General features: G+C 41.9%; 1 protein-coding gene across 1 annotated transcript in view; it reads left to right on the forward strand.

Annotated features, from left to right (window-relative positions):
- LOC137870469 (cadherin-2-like) overlaps positions 1-20,063 on the forward strand; it is an 86,389-nt gene that overhangs the window by 61,697 nt on the left and 4,629 nt on the right. The window contains exons 12-15 of the mRNA XM_068707774.1: positions 2,821-3,054; positions 4,451-4,684; positions 8,806-8,945; positions 16,585-16,746. Coding sequence (XP_068563875.1) covers positions 2,821-3,054; positions 4,451-4,684; positions 8,806-8,945; positions 16,585-16,746 — 770 coding nt within the window. The remainder of the gene's footprint in view (positions 1-2,820; positions 3,055-4,450; positions 4,685-8,805; positions 8,946-16,584; positions 16,747-20,063) is intronic.

A 20,063-nucleotide genomic window follows, 5' to 3' on the forward strand; every position in this document is an offset into this window, starting at 1 on the left:
ATTGGTTCTATTTTTCACCCAGTGTCCACTTCATTCGGCTACTTCTTTGCTCCACACAAGTCAATGCTTTTAGAAAGGTCAGTTATTTGATCAGCATTGTTCAGTGAGAAACTTCTTTTTACATTTGTATATCTGAATTGATCTTAAATGTGATTTATCATAAATAGAACATGACAGCTCCCCAAAAGTGAAAAAAATCAAAGTACTAGTCAAATACATTTTTCGCAAACCTTCTTTTAATGCTTATGTATGTTCAAGTGCCATTTTTTTCAGAGATGTTTGGTTTTTAATTTGCTATTTGATGCTGTAAAAGGGGGCGTGGCATCACTATTGACAGCTGTGATTGTCAGCTGCCCTGATTGACATAGGGGTGCGATGTATCTTTGACTTTTCATAGCTGTGATAGTCTGTTTCAAACATGATCTTTATAGACAGTCTACGGTTCATACAGCCACTTACCGTGTTGCTAGCTAGCTTAGCTTAGCAACATTTCCACTGACTTAGTGAGGTTAGCCAGAGCCGTGGGACCGTCGTGTGGGACGATGATGTTTCTGAAAAAAGAATCACGAGTCTGGGTAATAGAACATGCATCACTTTCATCGTAAATGTATTCACTGAGATATTAAGTCCTTAACAATACTGCTAGTGTCACACACACACACACACACACACACACACACACACACACACATATTTTCCTATGGGAGGAAGAGATTGTCTTGTTTTTGAGGTACACCCCTGTTGAGGATGGCATATTTGGGCTTAGTTTGGGTACTGACTGACATGGGTTAGGGGTAGTCATGTCTTCAGCCTGAAATCAAGCTCTTATTTCACATAATGGGAAGAGGAAGACTCCTTCCTGTAGACAACAGATTGTACTGTCCACCTTTAATGACATTTCAATTCTGTATTCCCGTAATCAAATGTGCTGATTAGGAAAGGCTGGCAGGGCTACACTGACAGTCTTTTGCACACAGTACTCCCATTGATTTCTAATAGAGATTGTTTTTTTCTGCCTACTTAATACATCGTTCCCAAAGTCTTGCTCTTTTGCTGATCACAACAGTGCTTTATAGCCACAGAAAAAAGGGGGATTCTCTGTTCAGAGTGGAAAATTGTTCAAGAGGAATGTCATTCAGCATCCACTCCACCCTGCACACTCTCCACACAGAGACCCCGCTGTGTTCCGAGCTTCCTGCTAACTGACTGTCTTAGCACATTTTCTGCCTTCGTCGAGCACACGTGCTTTGCAAAGAGATCACTGATATGAAAAAACAAATACACTCGGGACACAAAGACAAACCCACGCAAGGTTACATGTCTGCAGTTTTTCAGCGGTCACCATATGTGCATCGGTTACCAACTATCGCTGAGCATACTCTAGTTCATACTGTGTCCATGATGAATACAAAGGACATGCATTCATCTCAGATAAGTGATGTACTAGCGCTGTCACTATAATAATATGCAGAGCTGGAAGGATGTGCATACTCTGGAGTGGTAGTTAGCCAGCTTGCAGGCATTATTTTTCAATAACTACAGCGTTGATTATTCCCCCATATGCTGCATCCCAAGATTCCACTGGGAATTTTACTTAATAATATGTGAATTCTGACACGACATAAACATTCACTTAAAGGATTAGGCTGTTGATATTCTGTATATGTTTCTTATTGTCAACAAATCCAATGAAGAGACTGAAAGCAAACCAATGAGGAAGTCTCATAAACCTGCATTCTCTCTAATGTCCATCAGGGGGCGACTCCTCTGATTGTATAGAAGTCTATGAGAAAATGACTCTACTTCTCTCTTGATTTATTCCCTCAGTAAACACTGTAAACATGAGTTTATGGTCTCAATCACTAGTTTCAAGTCTTCTTCAATACAGCATGATGTTCATTAAGTAAATTATGGTCCATTTAGAGTCATATAGACCATAAAGCAGAGTATGCTTTAGGGCGGGGCTACTGTGATTGACAGGTCTCTACCAGAGCATTCGTTGTCCAGTCTGGCATATTCCCTGTGTCTTTTCAGTTCATTCACTTTAATTGTAACATTTTGCTCACCTAAAAATGGCTTATTCAGTGTTCGGTTGTACCACCCTCTCATGTCACTTCTGGTTGCAAAAAAATTAGGTAGCGACGGAAAAAATGACCTGTATTTTCTGAAAGTGCCTGTCCTTTTCCAAACAGTTTCTAATGACGGCTACTCAGAAGGTTCCGTGTAACAAACCAGCTGGCGGGTCAAGTGACTATTGTGCCTCTCTCAGGCCAAAATGTTAATCTTGCACTAATTATGTTGTGATGTAACAGGTGCCTGTTAGACTAAATGAATTAACCCCAGGGAATAAACCTTTCTGGTTGTAATGACCCATTTGGTTGTAAAGACACTTTTTTTCTATCACAATATTTAGGACAGATTTGACTATGGGCTGTAATGAGGACGTTTTACCTGGGGTTTTAACTTGTACACTCATCTTTTTAAGGCTAATAGAGAAAAACAATGTCCATATCTTTATTAAGTTAAGCCAACAAAATCAGGGTGACATCACTGGTGCACAGGAAGCTACATTTGTAAATCCTACTATGGTAAATGCACGAGCTGATTGGGTAATACTCAATACTATTGGGTTGGTTTGGTTTAGGCCTGAGGAGTGAGGTTGGTTCGGGTAAGAAAACCGGGTCATGCTTTCGCCAAAGTAGGAAATTAGCTTTTAGCTGTATGTGGTTGAAGACATGTTTTGTGTATTTTTACTGTTACAAAAATAGTAAAGTAAAAAAATAACATAAAATATTGAACATCTTCGTTCTGTGTGTACAGGTATCCCTCCTGCCAGCGGGACGGGCACCCTTCAGATGTACCTGCTGGACATAAATGACAATGCACCTCACGTGTTCCCCGCTGAGGTGGAAATGTGTGAGAAGCCAGATCCGAACGCCATCAACGTCACAGCCAAAGACCCCGACCTCACCCCTAATGCTGGACCCTTCGCTTTCGAGCTGGCCAACCGTCCATTAGATGTACGCCGCAACTGGACGCTGAATCGCGTCAATGGTCAGTATGGGACAATGTGTCTGCTTTGTTATTAATCTTCATTCATTCATTAACTCTCTTACATTCTGTTACCTCTTAAAGGGAAGAATACACCCCAGGATAAAAATAAAGGTTACTTATAAAGTCACTCTATATCAAGATTCCATGCTGACAATGTCCGCCTTCCAACAAGCTACTGATATGACTTTTGTCTTGCAGTGTCCTGAGAGTCCAAAAAGACTTGATTTACCTCATTATGTACTCTAACTCCAGGTCCAATCATTTTAACCAGAGTGGCACTTGAGACTTTAGGCTTAGACTGAGTCAGACTGAAGTCACAAAAAGTATCCATTTATTTCACTTGTACATGGCTGCAAGGAGACTAGAGATACTTAAGACCTGACGTGGAAGCAAAAACATCCAATTGTCAAGTTTTATTTCAGAAAAGACAATAGCAATAGAAAAGAAAGGCAGACGGAATGTCCTATTGATTGAATGCTAATACTGTTGGAAAACGTATCAGTTTAATGATTAGCTTAACTTGTGAATTGACTTGTGACTTGGATTGTCAATTTACATACAACTTCTGTTGTAAAATATTTCAAGCCGTCTCCATGTAGAGAGCCACGTGGAGGCAATAAGCAATAGAATAGCCAATATTGCTAAATATTAGGGCAGCCTATGAATGTAAGGGAGTCCCACTGGGAGTCTCCTGGGGGTCCCTTTTGATTAAGTTGTATCCAGCCTGATTTTAAGTCTGAAAGAGATTCTCATCCTCCACTCCTTGTGCCCATTGGCATGGAAGGCACATTGGATTTGCTGCACCCTAGTTACATACTTAGGTATGTACTAAGGTGTTGAGATATGATCCTGAGCTCTGGAAAAAGCCACCAAGTGAACCTTGAGTATTCCCAAAGCGAGAAATGAATCTCCATGCTCAAAAACTTGAGACTTGTATGCAAGACAGAAATGATCCACTTTCTCCTCTTAGATTAAAGCTGTTACAAGGTAAATGTGGGCCTGCTGGACTCGCTGGGGAACCGTTACACCATGTGGCAGTAGCTATTTAGGAATAGACGTTTTGTTCTTCTTTTCACTCCAGTATTTTTGCTACTTTACAGTAACTAATTGTTTTGGTGTAAACTTCTGGTAAAGTTTCTATTCCCATATCTGTTTCTATTTTAGTTGGGTATCATTGAAAATGAGTTTCATGGAAAATATGCAGAACTCTTCTATCCATCAGTTACCGCTGTTGAAATGCTTTTTGCAATGCAAAGAACCTTCAGCTGCTCCTGTGACTCCCAGTGTAATGGAGTGGAGGGCCATGCAAGATGAAGATGGATGAAGTCCGTAAGTGAGGGATTACCACGCTTGCCTATCAATCTCTCCATGTGTGTCCCCTTCCATCACACCCCAGGCGAGTACGCCCAGCTGAGACTGAAGATCGGCACCCTGGACAGTGGGATCTACGAGGTTCCCATCAAGATCACAGACTCCGGCAACCTACCCATGTCCAACACGTCCTACCTGAGGGTCAAGGTCTGCCAGTGTGATCACCATGGCGACTGTGTGGACATGGAGCGAATCATCGCCGCTGGACTGGGCACCGGAGCCATCATCGCCATCCTCATCTGTATCATCATACTATTAGGTGAGCCTCCCACACACTTGTTTCTGTAGCACTTGGCTGACCTAACAAAATATACAGTGAGGAAATGTTACACATTACACAACATACCCCTTGGACTTCAACAGTAGAAAACATAAATTATAGGTGTTTTATTACAGTATGTTCTGCTTACAGACGTGAAAGAAAATGTGAATGAAAATTTAAAAATCATTTACAGCTGTCTTCTGGAACTTGTGAACTTACTGGGCTGAAGCCTTTTTATACGTGTAAATGGAGGTGGACAAAACAATAGAAACACCTCTAACACCACTAAAGCCCCTTTCCCACTGGATGAAAAAAAACTCACAAACACCCACTAACATCTGGCTTTTGTCTCCAGTGGAAAAGGTTACAATTGACATTCATTCTCTGGACAAATGACTCTCCGGTAGTCACGGTGTTAGTCATCGGCAGTAATCGAAACATGACACCCTGGTGGAGATTTTTCGCCCCTTGTCCGACGCTTTATGTCATCTCAGCCACAAAGTCCATCCGTCTCTGTTCAAAGACTAAATAAATAACAACTATTAAAAAAAATTAACCATGTAACAATTTCACTGGCCTCCATGCTGCTTTTTTATTGTTTACTCACCCTGCTTTCTGATATGTTTGTGATGTCAAATGTGACAAACAACAAAAAAATACTCGTCTACTGCCAATAGGAAAGGAGTCCATCGCCTATTTTTAGCATGTTTTTCCGCATTTAAAAAACTGCATATATTTGCTAATTTTAGTGGAATGAGGGTATAACTTTTGACTCAAAACTGAACACGCAGTTAAATCAACACTGAGTCAACAATCATCGAGCCTGAGTTTATTAAAAACCCAAACCCAGTCGGTTTGCTCCTGACAGCAAATTCATGCCCCAGGGCCCCCAGAGTGCGGTAATCCGGCCATGGCCACCTCTTGTGCCATAGGAAGGAAAGGTATCGTTTTACTCCATCTGTTGTTTGCATTCCACAGCAAGAAAATCAACACTTTTGATCCATTTGTAGCTTCGCCAGCAGCGAGCATCAGTCTTTGTGAGTGGAGCTCGTTTGGTAAAGCATAGGTTTGCCGTGGCAGAGATCCCAGGCTTCTAATCTCAAGTGTGGATGTCAAGCTGGTTGCAGTTTTTCTTGTTATCAAGTGGCACTTCATGTGTTTGGACACTGTACATAGATGGCTTTAGAGCTGCTTCCTCACTATAATGCTACAAGGTGACAGCTGAGTGGACAAACACAATTGGCTTAGCTCTTACTGAGTGCTCAGTTGGAGTTATAAAAAAGATTATGATCAAGGAAGAGCGCACTTGGATTTACTGTATCGGACAAGAGACAAGACAAGCGTTCAAGTACTCGTACAGAAAGAACTAAAGCCTCAGTCTGCTACATGCAATTATTCCATTGAGCGTTTGAAACAAGGAATACCAAGCAAGATGGTGCTCTGACTCGTATAGGGTTTCACCTAGTGCATGCTTATTTTAAAGATTAAATTAAGTTTTTAGATCAAATTTTGATTTGACTGTTTACATTTACCAACCAGACTTTTTTAAAAATGAGAAGAGCTTGTACCTGGAAAAAAAAAAAAGACTGAGAGAAGTTGAGTAAGTGCTGAAAAGTTTCACCTGTGAATCACTGAATGAAAGTGTATGTAAAGGGTTACATTCAGTTGTTGTGAAAGGGCTGAAGGGGTCAAGATTCATTTTAGGTGTAATTTATTTGAAGTGTAGAGTTAAGTGAAATTTCTGAATGAAGTTGAAGTGTGTCTAATACTGTAAGCGCTGAAGGAAGTTGAAATGAAGGTGTTAAAAGGAGTGACAGTTGTACTACTGAAGAGAGTTGAAGGGTTCGATTAAACACAAGTTAAACTATTAGTTAAAGTGAACGTGCTGAAGAGAGTAAAGATTCAGTTGGTCAGGCACTGAGAGGAGAGGAAATGGTAATTCTTCTAATGCTTGTCCTCTGGTTTGGCAGATGAATTTCACAAAGGCTAAATGAACGAACACGTTCAGTACCGACAGCGTTACAGGCGGAAATTATCAGATGAAAAATTCTTGTTCAGGTTTCTAAGATGTGCAACCTTAAATTGGAACAAACTATTAAGGCGTTGAATGTTTTAATTAGCCTCACTCTTTTTGTGAGAGATTCATATCCATTACTCGGCAGTGTTTGAAAGACTTAGTCGGACTTACATTTTCATAAAAGTTACAAAGCTACATGTTTCTTTAATGAGCGATCTGCAGGGAGTTTCCAATTCAAATATTTGACAGTTGCTATTGCACCACCATCAGCAGCTGTGTAGAAATGTTGGGCATTTGAGTTCATGGACAGCTTGTGAAGAGGACAGGAAGAGGAAGGAAAAGAGACAACAGAAGTAATGGGCTACCGGCCCTCGGGCCTCGGCTCACTATGTGGCACATTGACTGCGTTTTGGAATGAGGCCAACTCTGGAGTCGGGCACAGGCAGCGTTCGCGTTATTTCAAATAGACTAAATGTGTGCCGTCTGATGTCTCGTTGAAAGCCCTCCCCGTCGGTTTCACTGAGAAATGTTACTAATGGTGACAAGCCATTTTTCAAATCGCCTCTCTGGGGTTTAAATTGTCCTCACTTAGAGTTTCACTCAGCGTCCTGATGTAGTTTGGCCCTTGCAGGTACAGCAGACTACAAACACATGCACACACCCTGAGCTCCTCCGTCTCGTAAATCCACCCGGATTAATGCGATCAAAGGGAGAAAGATTCACATCAAGTTAATAAACCCACCAGTCGTCTACAAAATAAGAGCTGTGTTTCTCTCCTGCCCTCAAATACCCAGTCCCATATGAGGGGATTTCAGTTGTTGTTTGCTATTGAACTTTGACCATCTACAGGAGGCTGAGGAGATAACGGAGGCTTTGCAGCTGTGATGCAAAACTTGCACTAATGAGAGTGAACCGGATCCCCGGGAGAACTGGCTGGTAGTTGATAATGCAGAACCAGTCTAGAAAAAGAGAGATGCAACCAGTACTGTAGCTGCAGAGAGACTGTTGCAATGTGTGCGTAAAAAATCCGAAACATTATGACTCAACGAGGGAGCTGTGTTTCCGGATGTTGAGGCTTTTATGATTGTAGAGACATGTTTGCCATCACACAGTCCACTGCTATGTCTAGGGGTGTCTCAGAGCACCGGTTCCCAGCCCTTTTGACTTGTCACCTGTTAAAACAAAGCATTGTCTTCATGCCTTATGCTGCATTCACGAGCGAATCAGGCGTTCGGTCGATGCTGCACATTCTCACCACGATGGGTCAAATACCACAGCTTGGTCAGAGCTCCCAAGCTTCAAACTACGACGCTCAAGGTTCCCCTTTAGCTTCAGTTTTTGTGTCAGAGACGGTGTTTCCGCTCTTCACGTGCAGCGTGTCTTTTCTAAATAAAATTTTGTGTTCATAAGAAGTTAGGTTGAGGCAACAAAACCACTTTGTTTTCGGAAAAGAGCGTGGTTGACATTAACTTCAGTAACTAGCGACTCATGTCACTCAACGTAAACTCTTAGTTTTGTACAGGACACAAACAGCGGTCTCCTGGATGAAAGTCCTGTGTTTGTTTTGCCCACCTCTGCTGGACTGTCTTGCTCTTTTTGCTCTACAGTATTTGATGCGTTGTGGGTGAGAACAGGCGACAGCACAATGATTAAGAGCTCCTGTTCCCTTGTTGCTGGGTCGCCAGTTCCATGATTTGCCACCACAGCGTGACGCCGGGTTACGTTTCACCAAAAGTTGCTTCTGTTTCAACCTTTCCCAGAAAGGGTGGAGCGATTTTAGATTTTGGAAGCAAAGGTCTCAGAAACAGCTTGAGCGAATGTCTTCGATTTTGGTGGTCAAAGTTCACTCAAAACACCTCTAACTTAAGAATTCATATGCTAATTATGACATTTTCCCACAAATGTCTGAGAGGATAAATTGATGAAGTGATGACATTTCAAGACAGACATGGGTGATAACTGCAACATGACTGGTTGGCAGAGGCAATCAACCGTGTGGCGTTGAATCTAGTTTTGTGTTGCTAGTGGAGCTGTAGAATATTGCTTTTGTTCTTTCATTAAATAATGTCTTTATCTTCTTTTGTCGAACCTTGTCCTGCAGTGCTGGTGCTGCTGTTTGTGATGTGGATGAAGAGGAGGGACAAGGAGCGTCAGGCCAAGCAGCTCCTCATCGACCCAGAGGACGACGTGCGAGACAACATCCTGAAATATGACGAGGAGGGGGGAGGAGAGGAGGACCAGGTACACACACACACACACACAGTACTAAAAAATAAAAACAACATCACCCAATTTAGCTTAGTTTTCTCTCTCTATTTTGTGTTATGTCTGTTTGACTGAGCTGACTATAATTTGGTGCTACATTTCCTGTGATTGGTGGTTTTCATTCTAGGTTTACATTAGTGCCATTGGTGGTTGCGACAGAAATCACCTCCAATCTGCTCTTGCGTTCATCACTCCCACACAGTCCCACTCAAACACACATATTCTCATAAAGGAAGCATACAGTAAAATACACATGACGTTGCCACACAGACACACACTCTGCTTCTCTACAGTTTTCAATCATCTGTCCTCTGGCTAAGATTAAGTGTACTACAAAAGAGGAGCTAAACAGGATTAATTGCTTTCTGTTGGAGAACAATTTCCTGTGTCCCTCCACACAACTCCTCTGCTGGTGCCAAGCACATAAGCTGCTCCACACTTCTGCAGGAAAAAATGATTAACCCTTATTTACCCAGCCGACTAGAATGACAGCATGTTTTACTTTCTACTGCAGCATCTTGTTGCAGTGGCTGTAAAAGAAAGGGAGTTGCACTGTATATGTGCAACCAAACACAGACTTACAGTGCTGTACAGGTAGGGGAATCAGATGCTGTAATGCACTGCGCTATTTCACTGCAAACAAATTGTTTGTACCGGATCTGCACTGGTACGTACTGCTTCCAGGAAATAGCCACAGCCAGTCAAGAGTCCAACAAGGACAAATGCTTGCACCTTCCGCTAGTTGCAACTATTGCAACAAAATGTACGGATCATGGTCCACAGAAGGTGGATCCCAATTGTTTGATCCCCTGACTTTTCATCTAGCGTCCCCAGTAGGTCATAGTTTTTACTATGCCCCCGCACCAGTGACAGCCGTGACAGGAGGCTTTATGCTTTTGGGTTGTCCGACCCTTTCTTGTGAATGCAATATCTTTGAAACGCCTTTAAATTTTTACAAATTTTGCACACATATCCACTTTGATTAAGGGTTGAACTGATTCTGGTCTGGTTGGCAGAGGCATCATGCAACCACAAGGTGGTAATTCTAGTTAACCCAGTGAAATATCTCAAGAGGGATTGGGGCAAACATTTAGTTCAAGAATTCATGGTACCTGGAAAAAAAATACTTCAGATTTTTTCCAGAGCTATCATAACATTGAAATTTCCCTCAGACGTACACATAGACTGTAAAGACGAAGTGGAAATAGTCACCGTGACGTCACTGATTGCTTTGTGAACTGCGGTTTTGAAGTCTTGAATTTAGGATTTAATTAAGCCGTCGCCATTTTGGTTTTTTGGAACCAGAAGGGATAGAGGATGAAGCTCAGTACAACTGAACGTGAATAAGACTTTCTTTGGCTAACTTTCACAAACTGAAAATGCGCTGCAAAAAGGGTTAAAGTTCTAAGACGAAAACACAGACAACTCCCAGATCGGACATGGCCGTGGTAGAGACCTGTTGATCACAAGGTAGCCCCGCCTTAAAGCACACTCTGCTTTATGGTCTATTTGACTCTAAATGGACCATAACTTACTAAATGAACATCATCCTGTTTTAAAGAAGACTTGAATTATCAATCTATACACGTGACATCTATTGCACTTCTGTCCATCCTGGGAGAGGGATCCCTCTTCTGTTGCTCTTTCTATGGTTTCTTTTTTTTCTCCCTGTTAAAGTTTATTTGAGGGAGTTTTTCTTCCGATGTGAGGGTCCCGAGACAGAGGATTGTCCATGTGTACAGATTGCTAAGCCCCCTGAGGAAAATTTGTGATTTTGGGCTATACAAAATAAATTGAATTGAATAAACTCATGTTTACAATGTTTACTGAGGTAATAAATCAAGAGAGAAGAGTCATTTTCTCATAGACTTCTATACAACCAGAGGAGTCGCCCCCTGATGGACATTAGAGAGAATGCAAGTTTAAGGCACTACTATAGTTTAAAATAAGTTGCTGCCTGAATGAACACTGTGCATAGTACTTATGAGCAAACATACTAAACAAGGATAGCGAACATGGTAAGCATGTACCTGCCTAGCATCAGCATTTAGCATTGTGAGCATGTTAGCATGCTGATGTTAGCATTCAGTTCAAAACCATGTTGTGTCTTATTACAGCCTCTCAGAGCTGCTAGCATGCCTGTGCATGTCTTGTTTTACTTCATATGTCTCAGACAGAATCACAATCAGATATTTTGAATTCTCTGAGATCTACTTTAATATATATTTATTAAATATTAAACCCCAACGTGACAGTCTGTGGCACACAGTGTTGGTAGTGCTAGTGATGGAGCTTGGTGATTTAGTGTGGTGTTAGAAGGGTTTGCAATCACTTTACGACAAGCAAAACTTGAAACACAGTAGGAACCCTCTAATTTTTCATGCAGGAGCAGACTCAATCTGGAATTTATAAACCAATTGGAACCCCAAAGGGCCTCAAAAATGAATAAGAACATTTTAAACACTCTACTGCAGTGCTTGTTCAGCTGACTTGCTTGGCCTCCGGTGTTGCTGCTTGCAGCTTTCTCAAGAACCACTCATCCGAAGAACTTCACACACTCGACACTGCTCTTCCTTTGGTCCTCAGCAAATAAACCCGCCAAGTGTGTAGTCGATCGGATGAAGGGTCGCAGAGAAACTCGAAGGACATACCCGCATACAAACCTACATAAATACATCGAGGCAGAGACTCCTTCCACTGTAGTTATGACTTCACTTATCACATTGTTTTTCATTCGGAAATAATGTTTGGATGAACCTACCTTAAATTCTTTCATTTGTTTTGAGCAATGAAGATTTTACCAAACATGATCAAATTTATATTGGCATTGTTAACCAAATGTAAGTTAATGGCAAAAATCAAAGACAGCCTATTGAAGCTGGACTTTGTGGTTGTGTTGTTTGACTTTGAGTGATTCAGTACATGGAGGAAACCAACATTCCTGATGTCTCTGCACTACAAACAATAAACACAGAGTTACTGCAAGAAAAATCTTCTTCATTTATTCCTGCTACAGTAACATGTTGCACTGGCCTTGGATAGTGTTGTTGTTTTTTTCTGTTTGATTAGATTACCATGTTGTTTTTTTCTTGTACCGACAGCTTGTGTCTTTATTTGTCTTATTCAAGCATTGGATACAAGGCACACTCAGTTCTCAGGAACACACACACACTTTAAGCCTGACACACACACACACACACACACACACACACACACTTCCCTTCATTGATAGCAGTTGTTCCCTCGCTTCTAATCCATACAGTATCTATAACCTAGAAATAATACTTCTATAACTTTTAAGGGGAACACCACCTACATTAAGAATGGTTTCTGGTTTTAAGAAAAACCAGAAACCAGTGAAGTAAGTCTGATGTTGTCATCTGGTCCATAGACAAAGAATGGGAGACTGATTTTGTGGACAAACAGAATGCTTGTTTTCCAGTTGTGTGTTATCATGTAGTTTTAATAGTTTGCTGGTTTTTACCGGTGGATTGTAACAGCAGTCACATTGTAAGAAATTGGTCCTATATTTCCGACATAAGCTGACTTTAATCATCCAAGCTCTAAATTGGCTGTTTTGGATTGATGGCCAAACATTGCATCACAGTTCAAGTGGAACAGCTCAAAACCTTGCAGCGTTCAGGGTCCTTAAATTGGGTGGCCTTCTGTGGCCATGGAGCAAAAACTCACAAAAGACTCAGCTCTCACCCTTTGTTAGCTAATTAGGATTCTAGCTTCAAAAATCAATATTTCTGGCTTCTAATAGTCCAGTTATCTGCCTGTGCCCCCGACTAACTTATATTCACATATAAGGACCCAAAGTAGAAGTAGAAGTACAGTATAAGGTACTGGATGGCAGTCGTAGTGAATTGGACCTCAATACGTAGGCGGTCGCTGCTGCAGCTGCAGACATTTAAAGATTAAAAAGATGTCCAGTGGTGTGATGTGGAGGAGTTGATATGGTTAAACCTGTGATATATGGGAGAGGTAGTCAGTGCTGCTTATCCACAGATAACACATATTACAAAGTAAACACAGCCTTAACTGCAAAGGTATGAGCTATTCTGTATGTTAAAGAGAACTCAGGAGACATCCTGAATCTGAAAACTGAAGCCTTGAACTTGCACAGTATGTTTTTACCTCATAAAAGTTCATTGTATCGTTTTGGTCGCCTAAAAATGTCTTATTCGGCATTTGTTTGTACTGACTTTGTATTTGTACTAGTAGGCTTCAAAGTTTTCACTTACTGTGGTTTCTCGGTTTTATTTCTGATGAAAAGTTTAGAAACGCCACAGCGTACTTTTTGCATCATGTCCTGCCTCCTGCACCCATCGCCTAAACCAAACGGAGTATTCCCGGTCGGGGAGAACGCGTCTGACACAGACAATCTCCTGTTGTGTGCTACAGTTGTGAAAGGGCAACAGAGTTCATAGAAAAACAACGTTTTTTATTTTCTTCATTGCCATAAAACCAGCTTGCAGAAATTAGAGGTTGAGTTCGGTGATCCATCACAGCAAACACTATGTCTGCTTTTATTGTTATAAATGTTACTTTAAAGTTATATGGTAATGCAGTGCAGGGGTATCATTAGTCTGCATATACAACTGTGTTACCATGAACATTTAACAATGAAATAATTGAATGAAATAAATGGCTACTAATGACCTCCTGGAAGAAAAACTTAGCAATAATGTAAAACAGACAGTTTGCAGGAAATAGGCCCAACATGCATAAATCCTCGTATAGTTCTTCAAATAAGAGTCCTTCAAAATGTCCTTCCTGGAAGGACATTCTCTCTGGCCTGTGTAAGTATAGAAATACAAAAAGAAGAACACGGCACTTCTTTCCTCCCTGCCTTCCTTATTGAAGGGTTCTCAGCCTCTCTTCAGTGAAAAGTCTTCTGTTGGTTGGCCATTATTGTGAACAAAGCCCAAGGTCAGTCCACAGCATGCTGTTATTGTCCTGAAAAGGCCACTTTAGTCGATTTCCCTGGAGACCAGAGAGCACGAATTGGTCTCTGGATGGCTGCTGCGATGACTCAGACTACCACCATTCAACATGAAGAGATCAGAGGCCGGGACACACACTTCCCCTCCGCCCACTGACTGCGCTGAAGTTATATGTGAGAAGGTGAGAGAGGGACTGTGTCTCTCTAAGTGGATGCTAATAAGATAGCATTAGAATCCTCCCTTAGGATGGACGATGTAGGAGAAATGGTAGACGTTGCATCAGAGGAGCTTGTGGTGCATGTTTGAGTCATCGATATTCTCTCTACATTAGTACAGCTGGAACATAAAGGTAGTGATAGTTGTGAGTCAGACGTTTGGTATTTTTACAGACAGACGCATGCAATGCACCTGGCATTAGGAAGTATACATTATTGAGCATTTACAGGTGGGTTTGTTTGGGTTTGGTAGTAAAGTTCAAACCAACAACTTGTTTTTCTCATTTATCTTGAAGTGTGAATTTTACAGCCGCCCAAATATTCTGCCAAGGACAGATTGTCTCTTTTTAAGTAGAAGTGTTTGAAGTCAAGCATGTTTCAGGACAGTCCCAAGGTCTTTGCATGAATAATAATAACGGGTTGCCACGGATCCTTAAAAAGCGTTAATGTTTTAACTCAATCTTTCAAAAGTATTAAAAAGGATATGATATGGCAAGTAGGATTTTATTCATCTTTTTTTTTTCTGACATTGCATTGTAAAATGTCAAAAATAATCGGTCATCTATTATTATTTTTTAAAAACAGTTACCAATTGCCTCTAACATTAACATCACACAGATCCGGATAGTGTAACCTACAATACTCAGAGCAGAGAATCCACTGTCTGCTAGCTAGCTGGCGTTTGCTCATATCTGCGGTTATTATGTGGGCAATAAACCAGGCAAAACTAGACCATCCGAATGCCGAATACACTTCAAGGTAACGTCTAAAGTAATATACTGCTTCACACTGTAAACAAGACGAGCTGCCTTCGGACGGCCGAGTAGAACAAGGATGCTCAAATTGAGCATGTCCGTGTTCAGTAGAGGTGACGTGGTAACGGCCTTCTTCATCATTTATGAAGTGTGCATCCCGCTGATAAGAGTGTCGATATTTATCTCTTCCTCCACTAGAGGAAGATCTGGATTCAACCACGCTCCCATGCGTGGCGGGAACACATTAATAACATCTAGACTGGTCGAGAAGAGGCACCTTCGTGCATTTGCGAGATTTACGTCGACCCCACTTGATCCGTCAGTGTGAGGTCAGACAGAAGACACAAACAAACCTCTCCAGAGTTCATTTGGAACCAGACAGAGGCCGCCTCCTCTCAGGGGTCTCGATGCGGTTGTTTGATTCTGCACCTGAGTGCGCTTACTGTGTTTAACACCCTTAAACAAATCGCACCAAGGGGGGTGTTCATTGTTTATTGTAATGTCACCAAGTTAAATTCCTTGTATGTGTAACTTACTTGGTAATAAACGGTTCTGATTCTGAAATGAACCAGAGTCCTATATAACTGGACTAAAAAGAGTTGGTGTGAAACACGCTTAATCTTGCTAGTATACTTCAGTATTAGCCAAAAATCATTTATTTCCACACTCATGACTACTGATGCTTTTCAGTTCCGTTTTCACTGGAAATCTGACTGACAAACAACACCAACAGGAAGGTTGAGCACTCCAGAAAAACATGGAGTCTCAGACCTGGCAGTCCTGGTGGTGATGTGGTTGAGGATAATATTGGGGTGGCTGTAGCTCAGTAGGTAGAGCGGGTCGTCCTTAGGGTGGCGGTTCCATCCCCGCTTCCTACCGCCTGCATGACGACTGTCAAGGTTAAAGTACCTGTATGTATATGACGATTGCAATTAAGTTTAAGTTTGATGTTGTGGGTTTGTAGTCAATGGACTGTTTTCACAATCGATTGAGGGTCTAAAGGATGGAGAGCGAGCTGTTCAGATTGTAAGGCCTGGTTGATGTGGAATTTCTGTGAGAACAATGGAATCTGTGCTTGGATTTTAGCAGTCTGGAGTCTTTTTGTTGGTACATGGGTACATGAGGTTTTTGGAACTGTGTTCAATGGAAAAAGTCTGTGGTGCAGCATTTTTCCGGGAGTGTTGCTTCAGACACCCAGTTTGTAGTACTGCAGGCATATAAATATTACAGCACTTTCATCGGTAAGCCGTGGGCTCCGTCGCCATTGTGTTGCCTCATTCAGCGGTAGACGAAGAATCTTCAAAATTGCCACTTTAAGTTTAATCTCAGTGATTTGTTTTGTTATGATTGTCTAGTTTAATTTGTACGCTTATTTGTGTGTGTGTGTGTGTGTGTGTGTGTGTGTGTGTGTGTGTGTGTGTGTGTGTGTGTGTGTGTGTGTTACACAGGTACTTTAAAACATTTATTTATTTTCATTTAAATTTGTAATTGGTAAAGTTTATTTGGAAACTGGAGGAGACCTGTGATTAGACCTTTAGTCTTCTAGCCTCCCGAGCATATTCTGTTATTATTTATATTGTTTTGTGAAATGTCCTTTTTTTTATATGCAATTAAATAAATCAAATCAAACCAAACCAATCTTGAGTTGAATTAGTGATTTTGGGCGACATGTGAATGTGTTGTTTTGTGTGTTTAGGACTACGACCTGAGTCAGCTGCAGCAGCCTGACGCCCTGGAGCCAGAGTGCGTCAAGGTGGGGATCAGACGTATGGATGAGAGGCCTCTCCATCATGACCACCAGTACCCAATCCGCTCTGCCGCCCCCCACCCAGGAGACATCGGAGACTTCATCCACGAGGTACGGCAACACACATCTTTGTGGAAAATGTCAGTGCTGTGCCATCCTCGCTTACTGAGATTCAATCTGTTCACCCGGATTAAATTCTGGCGGTCGGGCACACAAACTTCTCAGTGTGCAGGAAGTGTCGAATCACGACTTGAGTGAAATCCAAACTGTCTGTTTCGACAGCAGTAAGCAAACACTGTGTCCAGAAAAGCGCTGAATTTGCCAGCCTCAGATCTTTTGCTTCTCTCATCCCGCTTCGTTGGTATGAAGCATCAAAGACCGGCCGGGGATGTGTGCTGTTTACCTCATCACCTTACAGGATTTAGGGATAGTGGAGTTCAAAGAGTTTATTTCAAACAGTCACTCCTTGTATTTGGAGCCGCCAAGTATAGGAACTAACGCACTGTAACATTCAACTAGATTACTGCTAATTAAAAGAGAACGCAATGGCTGTATCCAAACAACAAAGCAGATTTAAAATACACTGAGGTCTGGGTTCAGTTGCTCCCCTGGTATGTAGGAATACATAAGTATCAGTGATATAAGTGTGCACACTAACACTAGTTAGTTTAACAAACAATGAGGCGGGGAGAGGCAGAGAAACACAGAGTCCAGTGTAATTCTTAATTAGCTTGGCTAACGGTCAGGATTAGCTGCCTCAGACCTGGCCGAAGCCTGGCTACCCTAATTGGAGGTTAATCCATTAAATTCAGTTAATCCCACAGACTGTCTGCAGGCCGTCCAGGGCCCCTTAAAAGGAGCATTCTGGTCATTGTGTTCTATTTTATTACTCTGTATATATATATATATATATATATATATATATATATACACACACACACACACACACACACATGCAATAGCAAACAGGCAACAAGTACAGCAGTGTTTCTCCTATAATTGTACAGGCCTGGCAGGCTGCCAACGGGGAACCCTCGCCAGGCCGTGAAAACATATTTTTTTTATGCCAGATATCATGCAGGATTCATGCAGTTAACACACCAGTCATAATTTAGTTTTAATGAAAACTCAACCGCTGGTACATTTGCTCCTGGTGTTCTTCACCACTGTTTTGGAAGAAGGAAATAATTGGAGTAACAGGTGTTTTCTTTTTGAATAAGTGCTGTGCGGTGGATCTAATTTATGCTCACGTGAAGCGTGGTTCATGTGGATTTCCAAAAGTGAATATCTGTGATTATTTAGAGAAAGTTTAAAATGTTAAGTTTGAGAACGGACTTTGGTGTGCTCTAACAGACGAGAATGAATCAATGAGAAAGCTTCTATGGATCTTTTGAAAACTGTCGGGCAGCAGAACAAGTTCCAAACAGAACAGTGAGATGTTAGGACTTGATGAAATCGATTAGATGAACCCGTAAGCAAACAGCACCACATGGCTTCTGCCTTTGCTCCTGAAAGACAAGTAGCATAAGTCACACGGTCTCTTAACGGGACAGTTAAATGTGGGTCATGGGTCTCGGGAGGACGGTGAAAGTGTTCAGTCATGTCAGCACTTTGGTTGCTGGTACTCAGATATTATGAGCAGCTTAAACCGGATACATCAACCTTTTATCAAATACTGTTGAGTAATATTTGCCCACAGACATCTGAGAGCAAAGAAGGTTCTGAACAGAATATTGAGCGTTGGTCAGACAGGAGCATTCAGGCCTCGTGCTGCGTTCCAGAAAACTCTGAACAATCTCTTAAAGTTATCTTCTCCGCGCAAAATAATTATCTGGTAAAATGTTATAAAATGCCAGAAAACACTTGGAAGTTAGAATTTTTAACTGGGAAAATTACGACCTCCGAGTCAACTGGGACGTCTGAAGGCGACGACGTCCTGAGGCGAGGACAGAAGCCGTCCACATGGCGACCTCCCCACTGGATCCCCTCCGTTTGTTTTTGTAGGTTTGACGCAGTGAATTGAAGAAATCACGATATCTGAACGCTATCCCTCCTCAAATTCCATTGAATCTCATAATGTTACACTCAATTGTACACATAAAAGGTGACAGATGCAGTAATATATATATATATATATATATATATATATATTTCACTCCTATACCTCCACACACCTGTCTAATAAATGTGTAGTGTGGGTGTCTGTTTAGGAAAATTGATGTAGAAAACTGACTACACTGACATACTGATGTATAAAAGTGCAGTAACGCCTCCATACATGGGTCCAGCCCCAGTGAGAAAACTGTATTTGAATGCCTTTGAGTACCTTTAAACCTTCTGCAAAGCGCTCCACTCCCTCAGACGGATTAACATGACTCTCAGAGTTAATCACATAGACGTCTGAACTCTTCCTTTAACAGGGCTGATAACCGTCATTGCATCTCCAGGCAGTGGGGGTCACCCGGGCTGCGCAGTTTCATCACCGGGGTCGACGCAGCCCCGACGCGCGTCGCTCTCTGCGTGGATGAAGTCTCCAATGTCGGGGCATGCTCCCGTATTGTTTGTGTGCCGCGTCTTTTTCAGTCGGGCTGCCATAAAGACATCTGCCGAGCGGAGCTCTGAATAATGAGCGGGAGCTGTCAGACAAGGCGAGCCGATCTGGACGGCTTAATCCGACAGACATGGCAAGCTGATGCCTCTCCCTCTCAGCTTTAATTCCCTCCTCCCATTGAGCTCCAGAGCGACGGGAGTGTCTTCAGTCAGACGACAAGAGGTGGCCCACAAAACATTTCTGCTGCTTGTCAGATTGAACATTCTAAAAAAACAAACAAAAAACAAACATTTATCTGGACTTCTAGTTAAGGCAACATGTTTTTATTCTGCCAGTTAACTAAAAATTATGCATGTCTAAAACGTGTTTTGGCTTTAAGTCCGAGCTACGCCTGGTAATCTGCTGAATCTCCTCCTGGAGATAGAGGCAGCATCTGTCCAACCTGACCCAAATCCTCCTCTCTTCCACGCTCCTCCATAATCCCTCCTTGTCCATCTCAAACCCTCCACACAGAGAAATAAGCACAACCGTTCTACTTAACAAGAGGGATCTTGCTCACCCTTATTCTGATCTCTCTAGGGCTGAGGTAGGGGAGAGGGTAGCGTAAAGGTCAGACAGGCTGGCTTGTGATCGAAAGGTTGACATTTTGAATTGTTGGGGAGGTGAACTCTGCTCCTTTTCATATGGTCTGAATGGGTCAACAAGGGTCATTGACCGGGGTTTAAAATGGATCTTAACACTGCTCAAAACCTGAACACAGGTTTCTATAATACCCTTTGCTTTACGATACAGTAACTATTAAAAATGTATAGGATTACTAAAATCCTGCTCTAGATATCGTCGTAGTTTTACAGCTCTCAGCCATGAATTCTGCTTT

Source organism: Cebidichthys violaceus, unplaced genomic scaffold, assembly GCF_023349555.1.
Source record: "Cebidichthys violaceus isolate CVI_PGR_0920_01 unplaced genomic scaffold, fCebVio1.0.p SCAF_13, whole genome shotgun sequence".
NCBI classification, from domain to species: domain Eukaryota; kingdom Metazoa; phylum Chordata; class Actinopteri; order Perciformes; family Stichaeidae; genus Cebidichthys; species Cebidichthys violaceus.